This window comes from Elgaria multicarinata, chromosome 2 (genome assembly GCF_023053635.1).
Source record: "Elgaria multicarinata webbii isolate HBS135686 ecotype San Diego chromosome 2, rElgMul1.1.pri, whole genome shotgun sequence".
Taxonomy (NCBI): Eukaryota; Metazoa; Chordata; class Lepidosauria; order Squamata; family Anguidae; genus Elgaria; species Elgaria multicarinata.
Genome location: NC_086172.1, coordinates 48,826,208 through 48,846,925, shown reverse-complemented (window position 1 = coordinate 48,846,925; position 20,718 = coordinate 48,826,208). Strand labels below are relative to the sequence as shown.

General features: G+C 41.8%; 1 protein-coding gene across 2 annotated transcripts in view; it reads right to left on the bottom strand.

Moving 5' to 3' along the window:
• RBMS1 (RNA binding motif single stranded interacting protein 1) overlaps nt 1-16,495 on the bottom strand; it is a 163,184-nt gene extending 146,689 nt beyond the window's left edge. For both annotated transcript variants that reach the window (XM_063116481.1, XM_063116482.1), the window contains exon 1: nt 16,065-16,495. In XM_063116481.1, coding sequence (XP_062972551.1) covers nt 16,065-16,139 — 75 coding nt within the window. In that variant the 5' untranslated portion in view covers nt 16,140-16,495. The remainder of the gene's footprint in view (nt 1-16,064) is intronic.
• Between the last annotated feature and the right edge of the window lie 4,223 nt (nt 16,496-20,718).

Sequence of the window (20,718 nt, the reverse complement as noted above, 5' to 3'; positions counted from 1 at the left end):
AATGAGGCTTCCTCTCTAGTAAATGTGTTTAGGATTTAGCACATGCAAACAAATCTAATATTTGCAATGAGAAGGAAATACATTAAAGAGAAGGCAGTGATAAAACTAGTCCTGTTAATTACACACACCACAAAAAAAATGGGCCCCATGTATTTTATCTATTTAAAATTTAAAAAAAAGACCTTCCGAGGCCTTCAAAGTAAATCACAACATCAGTTAAAACACTAACTCAAAAATAATAAAATAAATTCAGATCCAAAACTTCATATAACACCTTGTTCAAGGTATAGTACTATATATTGATTACATGCATCAAAACTGGTTCTGTATGACAACAGCCTAATAATTGTTTGCAATTATAATTAAATTTTATTTTTTTTACATTTGAAATGCTTTATTTGAAGTTTTACAAAAGAGCATTTCAGTAAACATACATTTCAAACATAACCACCCATTTTCACTTACATATTCTCTTTTCAGAGTTCTAGAGATCTAATTTATTAAATGAAATCCAGTGGTGTGTGTTCACTTGTGAAACAGACACTGTTGGTAGAACAGGTTCCCTGTCCCCTGCACGCACCCTGAAATCTGTTCCAGAAGATTGTGGGAACCCTCCAGAGCATATTTGGGGGGATAAAAGCAGAGGGAAAGGAAAGGGAACTCCAATTGCACAAATGGAAGTCCTCTTATGTGAGGTTGGATGTTGCCCATTGAAAGTACAACACACAACATTATTAAGTTTTATCACCTTCCCTAACAATGTTTTGAAGGTGAAGTGAGTTTAAAAGACAGTGTCAATATCACTATGTAAATGTAGGGCTCAGCCTCTCTATATACCAGAAACAGGGACAAAATCATCTTTAAAATTAGTGTGCCATTATTTTGTACTTAATCTTTACTTTGCATATGTTAAATTATGCTAATATGTATAAAAACAAAAGTGATTGAGTTTAAAAAAATTAAGATAGTAGGAGAAGACAGTGCAAGCCATTAGAGACACATCTTACAGATGACAAACTGTGGTACATGGTAGCATAAATTTTATATGCTGTCATTGGAAAAATTGTTAAAACTGACAAAGTTAGTAATTTCCAAAGCTTTCCCCCACCCACCCCTTTTTTTAAAGGACTACGTTTTCAGGATCTTTTTATAACATTTTGACTTTTGCCTTCATGCCCCTTGTACTCTGATGTAGCAGAAATAAACAAGGCAACCCTTAAATATAAACTACAGAAAATAAATAGAAATGGAACCAAAAATTCTGAGCAAGGAACTGGTAGCTGAACTCCACATAAGGATAAATTCTCACAGGATGAACTAGAAAGGTTCATTCCATCCATGAAACCCATGAAATGCTCCCCATGCCAGAGAATTTTACCGTCTTTGATGAAGTATGAAAAGAGCACTGCGAACTCAAAAATACTGGTGGTGTTTTAGAAAACAGAAGAGCCCATCCAAGCAAAGCATTTTATAAAATTAAAACTGAGATTAACTTCCATGGTTACAAAGTCATATATGTTCAAGCGGTATCTATTTTGGTTCTTTTCATCTTTGTGTCCTTGCAGTCATACCTGATTATAATTATTATCCTCTACCTCTCCAAAGCAGCAGATGCTTTTATTATTTCCAGTTTTGTTCTCCCTGAATTATCTCTATGTTCTGGCCATGTGGTGTCCCTGACAGCTGCAGCACTGCACATAACCAAATAGGCATGTGAAGTGCTACTGAGAAGCTCAGAGCCTGGGCTTGTTTTGGATGTGAACTAGCACCTCACAGAACTAGCTCTTCCCACATTACATGTGATCAGACACTGAGAGGGTTCAGTCAACATTTTGGCAACAGAGGGGAAAATAGGCAACTCACCGTGCATTATTTTGTCAGTATTCCCCACACGACGTGTTGCCCCGCCCCCCGTTGCGCAGCTGAAACTCCCGTTGTCCTTCTGGCTGGCCATTGCTTTGCCCTCGCTCCTCCCAGGGCTATCCTATCAGTCATTGCAAGTTCTGCCAGCTGTAGAGGAGTGGCCAGAGCATTTTCAGCCGCTCCTGCCAGAGAACTCTATGTCCTTCTGCAATAGCGCACACAACATGGGAAAATCACCAACAGGTCTCCGGATAAGCCCGTGTTTTTCTCTGTTGCTTGATTCTAGAAATTAGTGCACCATGAGTTGTTTGCCCCAGATGACACAATAAGCAACACAATGGACAGTTGACTTTTTACCCACCCACATAACCCGGTTGCTTATCATGTCGTCCGAACCCAGCCACTGTTGGTTACAGGCTTTTTGACTGAAAAATATTTGAATGGCAATAATAATAGCAATAATAATAGCAATAATAATAATTTCTTACCCGCCTCTCCATTTGATTGAGGCGGGGAACAACAGTAAATATAAAATCCATAAAACTGAATTAAGAACACAATATACATTGTTAAAACATCCTAAAGAACCCAGATCTCCCAACTCCCAGTCCAACACTTTAACCACTACACCACACTGGCTGATCAAGGAACTGGACCATCTTTCCTAGGAGGAAATGTTGCAACAGCTGGAATTGTTTAGCTTGGGAAAAAAGCAGGCTAAGGGGAGACGAGATAGGGCTGCTACCTCCAGGATCAGAGGCAGTAAGCCTACATACACCAGTTGCTGAAGAACATGGGTGGGAGGGTGCTATTACACTTGTGTCCTGCTTGTGGGTCCCTGGTTGACAGCTGGTTGGCCACTGTGTGAACTGAGTGCTGGACAAGTTTGGCCTCTGGTCTAATCCAGCAAGGCTCTTCTTACGTTCTTAAGCATGCTCAAGAGCCATTGCAACAGACATCTTGTGAGTTTATGGGAGAGGTGAGATTCAAACCAGGGTCTTTGTGATTCATAAGTCTGTCTCTTTGGCCAGCATCATAAGAGATAGAATTAGGAAGAAGCTGTGAGAAGAGTGATGAAATTGGTGTATTGGCTAGTAATGTCATGGAGATACTCGGTTCTTGAAAAATACAGGGCTAAATCCTGCAGCAATTTACCCTACCAAATAGTTTCTCATCTTTCTGAAGGATATGGGTCTGACTTCTACTTCATATACTCCTGCTTCATTGAGGCAGAATATGTGAAAGAACAGTTCATTTGACAGTATTCCTGCAACATTGGGTATTATTGTGTGCTGCAGTAGAAACCCAATGCAATGTTGTTTCTGCTAGGTACAAACTGTCCTGCCATATTTGCCTCACTCTCAACCTGTCTATAGTGCATAGAGGTAAATTTCAATATCATTAATGCAGCTTGAGCTGTACAATTTGAATGTTTATTGGATATGAGTCCACCTTCCCCCAAATTGCCCAAGCAACCTCTGAAAATATTAAGGTCACCAGTGTAGACAGCAAAAGATGGAGAGGAAATTCACTGATTGTCTAAAGATTCTTCAGATATATGGGTATCTGTGTAGGTGTTGCCTGTTCATATATTTGAATATACGTTTTAATACTATGTATAATGTGTTTTAAATGGTTTTTAACCTTTGTAAACTGCCCAGAGAGCTTCAGCTATTGGGTGGTATAGAAATGTAAGAAATGAAATCCGGAGGTAGCATGAAGCAGAGTGCAGTTTCTGACTATTGATACAGTAGTTTTCACAGCAATTTAAGATGGGTGAAGGGACAATAGCATCATAATTACATGAATTCAAGAAACCTCTCTCTCTCTCTTTCACACACACACACACACACACACACACACACACACACACATGCAAAATCTCATTAAAATAACAACAATCAATACTTGTTTTCCTGGGCAGTGCCTATTTCTTCAGGCTTGTCAAAGGAATAGCAAATGATCTCACAGGGACAAAGAAGAATAATCAGATTGCTAAATGTTTCTTTATTTTCTTGAAAGCAACAACACCACTCATCACACTAAAAAGTCATTTTCCTGATCTAAATTCCCACAAACTAGAGATGATATTTGCCCACTGGAGGTCTGCTTTGCAAAAGAGTAATATTAATTATAAAAGACATTTCCCTTTTAAAATATTTAATTTTTTCAATGGTGGTACTGTCTATTTCAACTCAAGGGATAGGTATCAATCTGAAGGCAGAATTACTATAGATGACATTGATTAAAGTAGGTTAATGGGCTGGTGGGTGTCATGGTGTTAAATAAGCCACGGTCTAGGTTCAGATGACACAAGAAGCTACTCGGGGATTTGAATTGGTAACTTGATGTCAAGCAAGCAACCCACTGTGGTTTAAATAAATAAGCCTTGGTAGGCTGTGGTAACTGCAAACCTAGGGTGACCATATAAAAAGGAGGACAGGGCTCCTGTATCTTTAACAGTTGTATTGAAAGGGGAATTTCATTAGGTGTCATTTGTATGCATGCGGCACCTAGTGAAATTCTCTTTTCATCACAACAGTTAAAACTGCAGGAGCTATACTAGAGTGACCAGATACAAAAGAGGGCTGGGCTCCTGCAGCTTTAACTGTTGTGATGAAGAGGGAATTTCACCAGGTGCTGCATGCATACAAATGACACTTGCTGAATTTCCCCTTTCAATACAACTGTTAAAGATATAGGAGTCCTGTCCTCCTTTCCATATGGTCAGCCTAGGCCAAACCAGCTCAATGTGTTGTGTTGCTGTTTTCAATCTTTACTTTAGTGCAGAATTTACTAGAGCAGTATTTACTCTACTCTTGTGGCATGTGTTTTTTCTGGGTCTTTGTATTTGCTCTGTTTTAATATTTTGATTTACATATTAGATGACATATTTGTATATGTCCTAGTAGTTCTATTCATTTACATTTCAAAATAATAATAATAATAATAATAATAATAATAATAATAACAACAACAACTTTTAAGAAAAGAAATGATACAAATTAAGACTATCCTTAACCCCACAATTCTATACATGTCTATTCAGAAGGAAATTTCATAAAGTTCAATAAAGCTTATTTCTAGGTTAGTGGGTACGGGATTGTTCTGAGTATTTATATTTTCAAATTGCTTCTTTTAGGGAAGAAAACAATGATATACATGAATTTTGTATAGTAATAGCCTCTAACTAGTTCAACATTTGTTTGGATGTATTGTATTATGTTAAGAATCTGTGCTGAACTGTGTTCCACCACACTGTTCTGCTACAATAAAATTCAATAGTCTTGTGGAAATTTTCATTCTAACACTTCCCAGAATCAAAGTGTCTAGCTGAAACTTTGTAATCTAGTCACTGTAAATCTGACAGCTGAGTGGGAAACCAAAATTGTATGTTTTGGCTGACTTGAAGCGGAGTATATTTTCTGTTGGGGTTTAGTTTCCAGACTGGAACACTGAATTTAAAGAATGGCATTCACTCAGCACCTTTGTTTCATAGTTTTGTTTTGAAAATGCCACCATTAGAAATGTTTTTAAATTTTTGTAAACAAACCGGTGCATTCTGTAACCAGAGTCCAGGGAATAAATTTTCAAATGAAAAATGAAATAAAATTAGGAAAGGGTCATTACAAAAAATAAGTTGAATATGGTGTGTGTGTGTGTGTATGTATGTGTGCGTTTTTTAAAAAATAAACCTAGACCATTTATTCTAAGCTAGTTTTCTCTCTATTTTACAGACGTAGGTAAAAAAAAAAGGTGTCATATTGTGACAGGTGTATACAAATACATTGTGATTAGACACAGATCATATGTATCTTCTGCATACCTCAGATCCCCAAGCATCATAATTCATATACTGAAACCATATGACTAAAAGGAAGAGCTATTCCGGAAGTCCCTCTTTTAAAATATTGCTTAACCATGATCATTGAGGTCATGACCTCATTGAGGTCCCCAACCTGGTTCCTTCAGATGTATTGGATTACAACTCCCACAATCCTCAGCCAGCGTGTGTGTTCTCAGCCGTTTAGGTCAGAGATGGGGCTGAATTCAATCCAAGACTCTGTGCGAGATCAGAGTTTTTCCACCAGACCAGGGCTCCTTCTGCAGCCTGGGTGGTCGTGGTGTATACGACTTTCCCTGAGGGTGGGTGGGGGTGGGGAGACAAATGTCCCATAATATGTCTGATTCTTGACAGCTGCTGTGGCTGAGTGGGTAGGGAAATGCTCTGTGGTATTTGCAGTGTGGGTTGTTCTAGTCCAAGGAACTCCCTCTCCTTTGCCTCTGTCATGACTACATGCAGAAGGTCAGTGGGGCCATTGTTCCCACTTCCTCCAATAGAGCTGAACTCATATCAACTACTTCCCCTCTCCAAGCCCTATGTAGTAATCCACTGAGAACTGCTGCTGTCTGCCTGTGTGTGTCTCCCCTTTGGCAGCTTGGCAAAACAGGATTTTTCTCCTTGGATAGGTCTTGTCCCAGGGAGGACTATTTTGTGCAGGCCCCTGCCCACAGAATTGTACTGATGGTGCTGTATTGTTTGGGCTTTCTTTTCTTCCTTTCTGCATAGAGTTCCAAAACATTGGTTGTGAGCAGCTTAGGGGAACCAATGCTGAAGTGGTTGAGAACAGCTTAGGTAAAACCAATACTGCAGTATTATGGCAATTGTGGATGTGCAATGGTGAATATATGGTTGTATATATTGACCTTTTGGAAGTGCCTCAGATTTCTGGAGTAATTTAAAAGGAAAATTTAAGAAGCTGGCATTCAATGGTCAGGTTATCAGATTCATCAACTTTAGACAATTAAATTTGCAAGCATTAAATGGAAGGAAAGGAAAGGAACCTCTCATGCAAGCACTTGAGTCATTGCTGACTCCTAGAGGGACGCCTGCTTTCGCTGACTTTTTCTTGGCAGACTTTGTAGCGGGGTGGTTTGCCATTGCCTTCCCCAGTCGTGGCTACCTTTCCCCCAGCTAGCTGGATACTCATTTTACCAACCTTGGAAGGCTGGAAGGCTGAGTTGACCTGAGCCAGCTGCCTAAGAACCAGCTTCCGCTGGGATTGAACTCAGGCCGTGGGGAGAGTTTCAGCTGCAGTAACTGCCGCTTACCACTCTGCGCCACACGAGACAATTAAATCTGCAAGCATTAAATGGAGGTGGGGGCATTATAGGCATAGTTGTTACTATACCTACAGCTAGGAATGTAATAGCATCTGCAAGACAATGATTTGTTACAAACCACTGATCAATTAGGTTCATCGGGATCTGGAGGGAATTAGTGGGCTATTTAGAGTCACAAACATAATCTGGTCAGAGTTGTTTGCTAGGAAGTTTTGGTAGGGGTTGAAGCCCCCAGCCAAGATTGCCACCACTAGGCATGAAGCCAACGGAGATGCTGGGAGAGCAGTGGTGCAGCAAAGATGAGCAAAAGTATATGAGGGGTGAACCATTTATAGAAGATGGATCATCTCCCTGAAGATCAAAGTGCCATTTACCTGTAGATTCCACATACGTTTAGTGTACCTCACAGTTGCTACAGATTGGTGGCAGACAGAGGGACAAGCACAACAGTGGGTGCTGTTGAGTAAATTAGTGAAAGGCTAATGACCGGTCTATGGCAACTGTTACAAAGGAGAGAGATGAACTTGGCATCGCCTTACAGGGGTGAAGCAGTGGGGAACCTGATGAACCTCACGTAAATTAGATTTTGGGACTTGAAAGGGAATTTGGGCAGGCCATTCCAGCCCTCCTTTAAGCAATAAGACTATGAGGAGCTGACTATTACCACATCTGAGCCAGAGTGGAGTTACCTGAAAGGAAAGAGAATAACATTCATGGTACCTCCCTTTCCCAGCTGACAGTCCATGGCTAGGTCTAGTATAAAGAACACTTTTGTCTGGGCCACAGCAGCCCTATCACATGTGAGTCAATGCAAGGTTTTTTTTAAAATGCCCATAATTTAACTTGAAAGGAAAAGAACTTTGCTTTCAAAATTAAGCTATGTATAAGACATACTGTATACTTCAATGGAATGTATCCAAGTTTTTAAGGAAACGCCTTGGCTGATAGCTAATAGATTACTTTACTGTACAGCCTAACTACCCATGAGAGGGTTGGATTTATTTGTTTGTTTGTTGCATTCATTTCCCAGGTCACTCCAGGCTATCCCAGAGTTAGGGCAACCACTGCTGTTCTTTCTGGTAGAATATCTTGACATAGCTATTCCACTACCACAATAAATTAGAGGAGAGCAAAGGAAATTGGTTAGCTTTACAATCTGTTCTCATAGGAGTATATCTGATTTTCATTAGGCATGTGCTCCGCTCTGATTAGAAGCGCAGAAGCAGGAGCGAATTGGCCTGCTCCGCCTTGCCCAGAGGTGGAGTAGAAGCGGACCGTGGACCCCTAGAAGCAAGGCGAAGAGAAGCGCCCATTTTCGGAGCGCTCCGGTTTCCGCGGTCCGATCCGATCGCCATCTTGAAACATTTCGCCCATAGGATTGCATTGTGGAAAAGAAAGGGGGATAACTGTGTTGTTTTTGAAGCTATCTTTCTGAAAATTCTTGTGCTTGGAGAGTCGTGGATGGGGGTCATTTTGAGCCTACTCTCAGCTCTCTGCATGCTGCGGTTCGTGTGCTAGAATTTTTTAAAAAACTGGCGGGAAAATACCTTTTCCGAAGGGCTGAGGGGCAGAGTCAACTCCCGGTCATGATCACATGATCCCAAAGTTGGAGGAGGGGATAGGCAAAACGGGTAACTTGGGATTCTGGGAACTTCTCTTTCTTAGTCTGAACGGACTTTTCCCAGTGTTTTTTAAAACAGTAGCCCCACCAAATGCACAAACACAACCTGAAATCATATACTAAGCCAATAATAAGAGATAGAAACACAGCACTGCTACCCACCCTAACTTTGGGGAACAACTGAAAAGATGTGGTGCAAGGGGATGAGCTCCCCTAGGGCATCCCATGTGGACGTGCCCCCACTCTCTCCTGTACTTGGAGAGCAATCAGAGCCCTCCAAAGAGAGTAACCCGGTGGAGCAATGCCTATCAAGAGTTGAAGTGAAAGTTCTACTCCTCAGCTCTCGTGGTGAAGCAATGGCTTTCATGAGTTGAACTGGCAGCTGCTTCCCCCTCCCCTGGGCACGTCCCCCTATTGCTGGTAAAAGACAGATATAGCCTTTTTAAAAAAGTTCTTGTTGTTTATTCAGCAACACTGCTGCTTTTAATTCCACCCCTCCTTTGTTTATTTATTTATTTATTCCATTTTATATGCATTACTGGCTTATCCTTGGCTCACTTCCTTATGCCCCCAGAAATGTCTGCTGCCTGCCTGCCTTCCCTCTCTCCTCCCCTGCCCACCTCGCAGGGATGTTGTGTGTGTCTGGCTTTGACTCAGGGGAGAAGTCCTTCCTGCGCTCACTTGGAGTTTTGGAAGTTCCAAATCCATTTTTCAAGTGTGGAAGAAGATTCATATAAGTTTATCTCTACTCCCCAATTCATGGCATCTTGGGATTTCCTTTGAAATGGCCCCATTGAGATATCTGCAGGTTTAAGCCCCGCCAAAAAATAGGGGATGATGTTACTGCCTTGAGTCTGGGCGTGCGTGCGTATCCCTGGATAAGCTATCATGGTGGTGAGTTTGAGGTTTTTAACGTGCAAATTGACGGAGCTATCGAAAGGGGTGTGAATGGGGTGTTGGATTTTCATAAATTCCCAAAAAAATAGGGGATGATGGGACTGCCTTGAGTCTGGGTGTGCGTGTGTGTCCCTGGATAAGCTATCATGGTGGCGAGCTTGAAGTTTTTAACGTGCAAATTGACGGAGCTATCGAAAGGGGTGTGAATGGGGTGCCCGATTTTCATAAATTCCCCCAAAATCAGGGGATGATGGGACTGCCTTGAGTCTGGGCGTGCATGTGTGTCCCTGGATAAGCTATCATGGTGGCGAGTTTGAGGTTTTTAACGTGCAAATTGACGGAGCTATCGAAAGGGGTGTGAATGGGGTGTTGGAGTTTCATAAATTCCCAAAAAAACAGGGGATGATGGGACTGCCTTGAGTCTGGGTGTGCGTGTGTGTCCCTGGATAAGCTATCATAGTGGCGAGTTTGAGGTTTTTAACATGCAAATTGATGGAGCAATCGAAAGGGGTGTGAATGGGGTGCCCGATTTTCATAAATTCCCCAAAAAACAGGGGATGATGGGACTGCCTTGAGTCTGGGCATGCGTGTGTATCCCTGGATAAGCTATCATGGTGGCGAGTTTGAGGTTTTTAACGTGCAAATTGACGGAGCTATCGAAAGGGGTGTGAATAGGGTGCCCGATTTTCATAAATTCCCCAAAAATCAGGGGATGATGGGATTGCCTTGAGTCTTGGCGTGCGTGTGTATACCTCCATGAGGTGTCATGGTGCCAAACGTGAGGTTTCTAACTTTCACAGAAAAAAAATTGTATACTTTTTAAGCTTAATGCAAGCCTATGGGGGGGGAAACGGAGCTCCGATCTGGATCCGGAGCTCCGCAGCAGAGCGGAGCGGGCATGGGCGGAGCGGGGGCGGAGCGAAGCGGCCCGATCCGCAAATCGCGGATCTGGAAGTGAAGCGGAGCAGGGGGTCCGTGCACACCCCTAATTTTCATTGCTCTTAACTATTATGTATATAGCTGCAGTTAGACCATATTCAAATCAAGTTTATGGTAAAGTATGATTTGCAAATCACCAGCTAAAATCAATTGTTTAGGTTGTGCCCGAGAAAATGTTAATTAAAGATAGGCCCAGCATCAAATTCACAAATGTACATGTGTAATAATTCTTGAATTTTCCATATAACCTGTAGATGTTAAAAGTGCATTCTTAGGAAAAGTCTAGCACAAAACTCACTCCTGTTGTTCCAAAGTCCACCAACCTAGCTAGAGGATTCATTAAGGAAGAAAAGTTTTAGTAATTATATGTGTGTGTGAAAGAAGAAATTACTGTGTTTTATTTAATATATTTGGTTATTTCAGACACCAGGTGTTACATCAGCATCAGCAAGAATAAACATGATAACCATTTTCATTTTAACATGGTTATCATAGTAAAATGTTAAAGAACAACTTGCACAATGATAGACTTAGTTTACATATCCTTTAAGACCTGGAAATAGAGGCAAAATTATATACAACATTTCTTATATCATGAGTTAAAATTTAAACAGAGGCCTCAGCTAGACCAGGGGGTTGTTCCGTGACAATCTCGCGATTTTATGATCGCGAGATTATCTACATGTTGCGCATGACATTGTGGCCACCATTATTAGTATTTTGCTTTAAAGAAGGAGCGCACGAGTGCTTGTGCACAGAAGATAAATCTTTTTTTAAAAAAATTAATTTTCCCCGCTTCCTCCATCCCACCCCCGATGGGCGCAGAGCTCCTGAGGAGCTCTGTGCCTCATGCGCGGGTCCCGGCTCCTCGTGAGTAACTGCGAGGAGCCAGGACAAACCGTGATGGTGGGCCACACTTTCCGTGGTCTCGGGATCAGCCCAAGACCACAGAAAAAGCGGGCTCAAAGGCAAGGGCAAGATCTCGGGGCAAGGGAGGGATTATCCCTCCCTGATCCCAGGATCCCCTGTGCATCATGTGAATGCACGGGGACAATCCCGGGGATTGCCCTGGGATATCGCCCCATCTAGCTATGGCCTAAGAAGCTGGCTTTAGCAAATGTTTTCTTACTGAACATTTTGTCATAGCTTTAATCAGAGGTCGCATTAAAAACAATGCCTTTCATGCTTTATTAGTGCTAGATTAGAGGTGTAGTACTCGCCCACATTCTCTGCGATTTCAACCAGATGGGAGTCCTACATCCAAAAAAAAAAAAAAAACACTTGCAAGGAGAACTGAAACCATTGATTCTTAAATTTCTATACTTTACATGCTTTAAAAAAGTCACATATTTTACATGAATGTGAAAACAGCCTTAATGCAACAGTTATAATTACCTACTTAACGTGTTTGTATTGTAAATTGGGGACACTTATTCTGTAATAATATAAGCATTAAGGGCAGAGTTCAGGCAAAGCTAAGCCTCATTGACAAGTGAGAAAGATTTAAGCACATATTCAACTTTCATGTTCACATAAATGGTGTTAAAAATAGGCTGAATTGTCACCAATTAAATCCTTCCACTTCTCAATAACTTTTAAAATAAACTGCCTCTATTTATAGATGGAGAATTCCTCTTCAAAATCTATTCTATACAGGGCTCACTCTTTTTCTATTATGGGAAAAGTTATAGTGTCCTCGAGCCACAAAATTTAGAATCTTAGAGTGAAGAGGGGTACACTGAATCACAGCAAAATGCACTACTCCTTGCTTCTATCTCGGATTATATTGTGAGAAATAATGAGACTGTTGCATGACTAGCTGCAAAGAAGACATTATAAATGGAGACTCAGGTCATTTCAATGGCTTCATACATTTTGAATTAGATAAATATTTTAACGCTATTAAAACATCATATAAGTATAATTGACCTTATAAGCCCATTAAATATTTTTGTTGCAATTTATAATATTTTTGTTGCAATTCTATTTTCTACTGAAATAGGAATTTTATACCAATTCCAGACAGCTATTGACTATAGGCTGTAAACTCATTTGTTTTGTTTTTTTATAATGTTGGGTTGTGTCCAAGTGGTGTAACTCTGCTAACAGAAAGCCCTTTGATCCGGTGGAGGCTTTTGTCAGAGGAATTCCCTCTCCCCTTCTGCAGCCCCTGACCCCAAATCTGCTTTGGAGGGTTGGGGTACCCTTTGGAGCAGTGTAGGAGATGGCATGAGGGGGCTGAAGGGGAGAGCAAGAATCACCTCTATCCCTCTTCTGCTCAAAGAACACTCTGTTGGATGAAAGAGCATTTTGTTAGTGAAAAGACACCAATTCAAGTCTTCCCCAACCTAGTTTTGGACTTCAGTTCCCAGCATTCCTGGCATCAGGAGTTGAAGTCCAATCACCTGGAGGGCACCAGTTGGGGAACAATGCACCAATTGGATACAACCCAATGTACTTTTTATTTGGATGTGATTATAAGAGTTCCTATTAGGTCACTGAATGTACTATATAAATCCCATGGTGGACCTCTATTGCTGCTAACTGACAAAACTTGAAGATACCTGAACTACTGGAGGATTTAAACTTATATGGGTGAGGATGTGTATTTAAAGCTCAACTACAGCACATTTGAACTTTTGTGGATAAAAGCAATTTGCCTATATGTCCAGAACAGATTTATGTAGATTCAGTAAATAGTGTACTTACTCCACTGAATTATATAAAGTATCACTCTGCCCTTTTTCAGTTGCAACCTTTTCTAATTTGCTTTTCTTTCACAAATGCCATTTACAAAAGGTAGATCCTAAACAACAGCTACAACAACAATAACAGGATGTCACTAAAACAGGAAATTTGGATACAATCATCAAATCTAGCAGTTCATATATATAGGTCAAATGAATGTGTGCGGCTCTCTTATGAAACAAAGAGATGAAGACTAATGTGATTTCAGACTATAATTTTATAGAAAAGACTGCAAGACATGTTTTGAAGATGTCATTGACTATAGTTTAAATCAATATTAAATACTTTATACAGGAAGCACACTTTCAGAAGATGGTCCTTAAGGCTTTTCTCTAGATGATATCCTAATTACAAGTGCAAGCTTATTACAATTTATCTCTCTCTTCAATTATTTACAGGATAAAAAGGCAAAAAAGACTGCATTAGCCATATTAAAATATTATGTACTTGGTTTCTGTATTATTAATGGCATACAAAAATAGCTCAGCTAAATATTCCTGTGCAAAAGTGTAGGGTTTTCCCCCCACCTGAGCTTATTTATTTATTATTCATATTGTTACATGTTAAAAAGTAAAACAAAAAACCAGCAACAATGTAGGCTTTGACTTTGTACTGTTGAAATAATGAAGGCTGCACTCCATGGGAGCTGCAATCATAAGCCACACTTCCTTGGGAGTTAGTCCCATTGAAATCAAATCATCTACCATCTTAGATGAATCTTAAAAAGTGAAGCACTGATTAGTTCACATAGAATTTTTGAAAAACTACCACATGTCTACTTCAAAGTGCCATTTAAAACTTGAGATTACTCTTGATTAAACGTTTCTATTCACAATTAGATTTGGAACAACTTAATTTCTAATAAATAGATACCTATATGCCAAGTTCAAAGAGAACGTATCCTGTTGCTGCCAGAGACACAAGCCAAAGATATTTCAAAGATCCATGGTGTTCAAAATGGGAGGCCAAGGACTCCCTAAGGAGGCACACATAGTTGCTAGGAGAAGTGTATGAGCTCCTTTCCACTCCCTCTTATCATAGGCTCCGCACTCCTGCCTACATGCCACAGCCTGGTCACTGCTCCATTTTATAATTTGCAGGCAAGAAGGAAAGGCTTAGGTTGCTTTCCTCTATCCAAACCCAGACACTCTTCTAGGTAAGTATGAACAAGGATAAGAAGAACCTTTCTGCCTTATGTACAAGAAATGCACAAATTTGAAGATGGTTGATATACTCATGTGAATACTGACAGGCACAGACTACTTTCATGCATGTCTAAGAAGAGATGTGAATATCCCCCCCCCCACATATATCACACACACACACACACTTGTCAGTGCTTATAATTGCATTTAGGTAATTAACAACATTCACTACAGCATATCTAAGATTTTAGAAAAATTTCAAAATCTGAGATTGGCAGTATTCAATGCGAACCTTCACTTTCACCACATGTCAGACACTCACTGTATTAACTAGAAAACCACAATATGATTCTCATATAATTCACTGTGTGTGTGTGTGTGTGTGTGTGTGTGTTGTGTGCAATGCTGGTAGCTGGAGAACATTTAGGATGCCAAATATTTCAGACAGTTGATGCAACCAGCCCTGCATTTGCCAGTTTGCAGCATGATGTTTCTAGAGCAATAATACTGACAGTTTTTGAAGAGTTCACAGATATCCATAGATAAACACATATGCAAGAGATGCTAAATGCACTTGAACAAAAACAAGGCAAACAACAAATCTGCCTGCAATCAAACTAGCTTTGCGATGCACTTTTTACTAAAAGAGTTTTTGTTAGACTTTATCATCTCTACTTTCTCTTTTGATAATGCCAAGAAAAGGAGGGATAAATCTGAGTTTCAGTGAAATTTGAGCTACAGACACCAGCAGCCCGTTTGATTTTAAATACTCAGCTAACATTTTACCATTTCTAAAAGCAAACTCTGAATATTTATTTATTTATTTTAAAAAGCATTCTCAATGACAATCCAGCTGTTTTCTAGAGTTAAAAGTATCTTTGGGTTAGTTGGAAGTTACAATAGAGAGAAAAGACAATAAAATGTGGATGAATGTTGGTTCAACTTGATCCCATTTTGTTTCTGTACCAAATAAAGACATAAGAGGTAGAAGGAGGGCTTCACTAAATTCCCAAGAGAAGCCCCAAACCCAGAGGCAGCGAAATGCCCATCACTGCACTGATCTCTATTTAACATTGGGGAGGGGAGGGGGGAGGAGAAAAGGGGGTTGTAGCTGAGGTTCTTTCTCGGAATGAGGCAAAAAATAAAATCGCATGATCTGTGGATGAAGGAAGGGAAAAAAAGGAAAAGTGGGGGAAGGGATCCTGAAGATGATGGGGGAAAGACAGCTAAGACAAGGAGAAAAAGGGGTCAAGAGTCAGATACAGACACAAGGAAAGGGGGAAGACTGTGAGATGACAGCAAGAACGTCAGCAAGAGAAGGGCACAGGAGGCAGCAGCGCTGTAGCTCAGTCCCAGACAGCTTCAGCGGGAAAGCCTGTCACATTTTTTTCCCTCTCTCTCTCCCTCCTCCGAACGAACACACACACACACACACACACACACACACACATCTCTCTCCTGAAAGAGAGGCAGAGCCAGGAAGGCGCTGCAGGCGCTCTCGCTCTCTTTCTCTGTATGTGCGCGCGCGCGCGCGCCTGTAACCCGATGCCGTCCCCAAGAGCTCCCCTCTTCCCCGCCCCCCGGAGCCCCCCCCTTTCCTCCTCCCAGGCTATAGTTAGCAAGCCTGCAAACTGCAGCCCAGCCCTGCCCTGCCGCCCCCTGTGCCCTTCCCTGGCAAGAAAAGGAGAGGCAGAGAGCAGCCCGACCGACCGACGGTAGTACCATACCTTAGCCTGCAGATACTGGGGGTAGTAGTAGGTGGTGTACTGGGGGTACATCTGCTGTTTCCACACTTTGCCCATGAAGCTGGAATAAGGGAGCCCGCAGCGCAGGGATGAGGGAGGGCACTTGGCAAGGGGAGGGTGGGGGAGGAAAGAGAAGGAGACGGAGAAAGGGAGGGGGCTCGCGTTCTCTCTCTCTCTCTCTCTCTCTCTCTCTTGCGCGCTCTCTCTTTCTCGCTTCCCAAACGTCTCTGGCTTTGCTTCTTTCTTCCCGGCGGCAGTAGCTGCTGTGCTCCTCCTTCCTCAGCTGAGCCCAGACCTTCCCTCCTCTTGCATTCAAAGGCGGCGGCGGCAGCAGAACGAAGCTGCAGAGGGCACCGAGGACAAGAGCGCTCTCTCTCGTTCACTCACACTCTCGCGCGTGCGCGCGCCCGCGCCCGCCTGGCAGGAGTTTCCCCTCACAGCCCAGGCACAACAAGGGAGAGCAACCAGCCGCCAGCACTTACTCGCCCGCCCGCCCGCCCGCTCCGTTGCGAGAGAGCCGCACGCGCCGCCTGGAAAGCGGTCAAGACAAGTGTGAACTGCGGCTGCGGCAGTGCTGGGTGCCAGGGGCAAAGGGAGAGGAGGGGGCGAAAAAGAGCGAGCGAGCGAGAGGGAGGGAGAGCAACCGCGGGGAGGGCGAGGGCGAGGGCGAGGGGGCGGCGCTTAGTCCCTAGTCTGGGCTTGAGGGGTGGGATGGGCTTCCACTACTCCTGACTTGGGGGAAGACTCGGCGGCAGCAGAGGCAGAAGCAGCAGGTCCAGGAAGAAACACGCGAGGAGGAGGAAGGAGACCGTCGCCGTGCAGGGGAAGCTCGTGGCCTCGGATTCGTCACCACCCCTCTCTAGGAGTCGTCCAAGGGGAGAGGTTCTCGCCTCGCTTCGGAGGGGGGATTGCAGCGTTCGGACTGTGCGCTCCGGTTGGACATATTATTTTTTGGAGGAGACTAGGGGACAACAACAATTGCCCTGATATCGGGATTGCGCCTTCACGGGCTACTCACTATAGGGCAGTGGGCGGGTGCTTAGTTAGCTGCTTCCTAGAAACAACTCCCGCTTGTCTGTAACATTTTGGAGAATGGACTGACTGGGCCTTCGCATTCTTTCTTTAGAGTTTCGGAGCAGAGTCCTACGCTGCTGCTGCAGGGAACACTCTGAGATATATATATATATAAAAGTGCCATTTGGATTTGTTTTCCATGAGTATAAAACAGCACATCCTTAAACAGATGTCTGAAGTGTACATTAACAAATGTACTTAAACCACACGTGCAATCTTTAAAATGAGAGCGGAGTCCCCAATAGGGCGACCATCTGAAAAGGAGGACAGGGCTCCTATGTCTTTAACAGTTGTGTAGAAAAGGGGATTTCAGTAGGTGCCATTTGTATGTCTGCAGCACCTGGCAAAATTCCCTCTTCATCACAACAGTTAAAACTGCAGGAGCTGTGCCCTCTTTTGTATTTGGCCACTCTAGTATAGCTCCTACAGGAGCCCTATCCTCCTTTTCATATAGTCACCCTAGGAAGTTCCCAGTCCATTCTAATATAATTGTCATGGTGGTAGTCTCAACTAATTTCCCAAGCTAAATTCAGAGGGAATTGAAGAGGTTCAAAAGACTTCATTATGTAATATCATAAGTAATAACTCCTCCCACCATTTAATTCCATCACCTCTGAGTTTATCTAGGCTATATTTTCCATGGTACCCTGAAAGACATCTCAAATGCAAAACAAAGGATTACGAACATCAATCTGTAGGTGGAGCAGAGGTGGTTTAACAATTCTAAAGTGTTGATGACTCTTGACAGTGTGCTCCTACAATTCAGCTTTCCATTTGTGTCCTTTGATTCTCTGGCCTATATCCTCCTAAACCTATCTACTATAGCCTCTTACTAATTTCCTAAAGAGCCCATTGTTTCATAGTTGGCCCCCTTCACCTAATAATCCCCTGTTTGCTCCTGGGATGAGTGAGTAAGAAAACTAGTCATTCATAATAAAATGTATCTAAATGCAATGTAGAAACAAGTCTGTCATTTTGGAGAATTAAAATAGGATGTAAAAGCATTCCTCTGCTCAGCAACAGAGAAGCGTTAGCTGACACATCATCAAAATGAGCATCATTATTATTTTGGGGAAAGGAAGGATAAAAATGAATAAATAAATAATATATCAAAATACTGGGTACCACAGCGGAATGGAAAGAATGCAGGCACAACTAGGATATAATTAACATGAGAGTAAGTCCCACTGTGCTTAGTCCCTAGTCTGGGCTTGAGCACAGTGGGACTTACTTCTGAGTAAGCACAGATTTAGCTGTTGGAATCTCAAGAAGGACAGCTATAATGAGTTTATAGACAAAATGTCTATAGCTGGACAAAATGTCTATCTAAGAAAATGATTGTGTGGTTGGAGGACAGTTTGAGTGTGTGACAGAGATACAGATGTACCTATAGTGATTATTTAAAAGAGCATTGTAAGGAGAACAAAAGAGTTTCTTCCGGTTTCCATGAAGAGAAGACAAGCGACAATGGCCTGGATCATATACATATTTAATTGCACATAGGCTCTATCCAGGACAATGGGACTTAAGCCCATTGCAGTTAGATTACTGCAATGCGCTCTACGTAGGGCTGCCTTTGAAGACGGTTCGGAAGCTGCAGCTCGTGCAAAATGCAGTGGCCAGATTGATTTCGGGAACCAGAAGGTTTGACCATATAACACCTGCTCTGGTCCGCTTGCACTGGCTGCCTGTATGTTTCCGAGCCCAATTCAAAGTGCTGGTTTTGACCTATAAAGCCTTACACGGCTTGGGACCACAATACCTGATGGAACGCCTCTCCCGACGTGAATATACCTGGTCACTACGTTCAACATCTAAGGTCCTCCGGGTGCCTACTCCGAGAGAGGCTCGGAGTGTGGCAATGAGGGATAGGGCCTTTTCGGTGGTGGCCCCCAGACTGTGGAATGATCTCCCTGATGAGGCTCGCCTGGCACCAACGCTACTATCTTTCTGGCGCCAGGTTAAGACTTTCCTCTTTGCCCAGGCATATGGCGGCACATCCTAATTACCCACATGTTTAGTTTTTAATAGGTTTGTAATGCTTTATGTGTGTATGTACTGTGTTTTAGAGTTTTAAATTTTGTATACTTGTTTTTACCTCAATTTTAGAATTTCTGTAAACCGCCCAGAGAACCCTGGCTATGGGAGTGGTATATAAGTGTAATAAATAAACAAATAAATAAATGATTAACTTGTATTGGACTAGCAGACAATCTGCTAGACTACCCAGGAATGGGTTTCACATAAATATTACCTAGTGCTTTCCTTTTATATCAAATGCATTGGATCAGATTTGCTTTGCACAGGTGTGTCATTACCATCAATGAAGCATGATCACCAGTTGTTTGTGCTGTGTATTGATTAATTTATTGGCTTATTTAAATTCCTGGTGTGTAGAAAATGGCCCATTTAAAATCAGATAAATATGTTTAAATCCTATTCATCCCTCTCCTTCACACATGGCCACAAAAAGAAAGAAAGAAAATATAATCCTAATAAAAATGCTTAAATATGCTTAAGCTTGAGCTGTGGGGAGTCTCCATAAAATCACTAGACATGCACAGAAACAATCACTTTATGAGCCCTTGTGTGCTTCTTAGAAATCACAATGTGACTTAGGAGAGCAGGTAAACTTTAAATGATATGGGGACCAGGTCTTTATAGATTAAAACAACAACAGCACCATACATTTAAAGTTTATGATATAACTACAATGCTAGAGAATCTGTGTAATGTGATCCTGATAACCTGGCCCTATTTGCAAGGATATATATAATTTTTAATAAATGAATGAATGAAATAAAATAGGCTTGATGTTAAAAAGTTGTGTTTGTCCATGTGTGAGAGATTGAGACAGAGACAAACAGAGGTCAGTTATTTAGCTAAAATAAAGATTGCAGTTATCAGATTGTGGAAAGAGCTCTTGGTCACTGCAATCTTTTGGACTTCTAGGAGTGTGAATCCAGGAGCATACATAACTGTGAATCTAAATTTTGCCATGTATCCTGTTTCTGAGACTACAAAATGTTATGACCACAGGTATTTTCAGTAAATGCCAATAAAACAGGATATATGCAACCTGTACTTTAGGTGAAAATTTCTAGCTCCAAGAACAGCAAATTTTTTAAACAAAAGTATGTTGTGGTTAAGTTTCAAGAGTGCTCCACTGGATGGTTTTGATAGAAACAAATGTAGGCCGCAACCCTTTTTGTTGTATGATCCCCTTGTTTCATGAACAAATGCAGGCTGTAGCCTTGGTTCAAAGGATTGAATGGCCCTTCAGGTTCTTGTTCTGTTTAGAAGATAGTGCACTCAGCTCATACTGTATGTGGATATTAGTGTGAAAGCTGGCAGCCATCTGTCATAGAGAGTGTATGTAATATATATATACACACACATGTATTGGCTAGCTACTAATTAAACCAACTATCTGATATATTGGACAACATGAGTTGGTACTTACATATGCAGTAGCATGGAAATAGACAATATTTTGCAGGAGATACTGAAACCATTAGCATTGCAGTACAGCTGGAAACAGACTAGACCAAAAACATTCAGT